At 34.6% G+C, this 648-nt stretch overlaps 1 protein-coding gene across 1 annotated transcript in view; it reads left to right on the forward strand.

The window, feature by feature from the left end:
• EMH_0010840 (helicase conserved C-terminal domain-containing protein, putative) overlaps positions 1 to 36 on the forward strand; it is a gene marked incomplete at both ends in the record, with an annotated part of 1,113 nt that extends 1,077 nt beyond the window's left edge. The window contains 1 exon segment of the mRNA XM_013499062.1: positions 1 to 36. Coding sequence (XP_013354516.1) covers positions 1 to 36 — 36 coding nt within the window.
• Positions 37 to 648: the final 612 nt, after the last annotated feature.

A 648-nucleotide genomic window follows, 5' to 3' on the forward strand; every position in this document is an offset into this window, starting at 1 on the left:
AAATTCTCGATAAGACAAAACAAATGCAACAAATAAACAAAACACAACATCTCTACAGCAGCAGCAACAGAAGCAACAGCAGCAACAGCAGCAGCAGCAGCAGCAGCAGGGATGCTGATGCAGCAGCTTCGGGACTCTTCTGCGGGGAGGGGGGCCCCCAAAGAAAGTGGTGGCCTGAGGGGGCCCCCCTTCCTGCGGTGTATGCGCTGCATAGCCGTCTATCTACAGAGAAGAGAAGAGTTGTTGTGGATGCTTTTGCTGCAGATACACCTGAATCTATGGATGAAATAAATAAAATAAATAAAATAAATAATATAAATAATATAAATAATATAAATTCTACACAAACAACACATACACCCCTGAAGGTTCTCTTCTGTACGGATGTTGCAGCTGTGGGTGTACAGCTCGGCGCCCCTTCTCTTCTTTTGCAGGTAAACAAAATAAATATAAATATAAATACAAATAAATAAATTAAAAAAGAAAATAAACATAAATATAAAAACAAATAAATAATATAGAGACAAATAAATATATAAATAATAAATTTAAAGTTAAAAACAAATAAATAAAAAAAACACACAAACATAAATATGGGCAGCACATACAGTTGATATTATATATACATATATATATATATATAGATGT

The sequence above is a fragment of the Eimeria mitis genome, genomic scaffold (assembly GCF_000499745.2).
Source record: "Eimeria mitis Houghton genomic scaffold, Emh_scaff396, whole genome shotgun sequence".
Classification (NCBI taxonomy): domain Eukaryota; phylum Apicomplexa; class Conoidasida; order Eucoccidiorida; family Eimeriidae; genus Eimeria; species Eimeria mitis.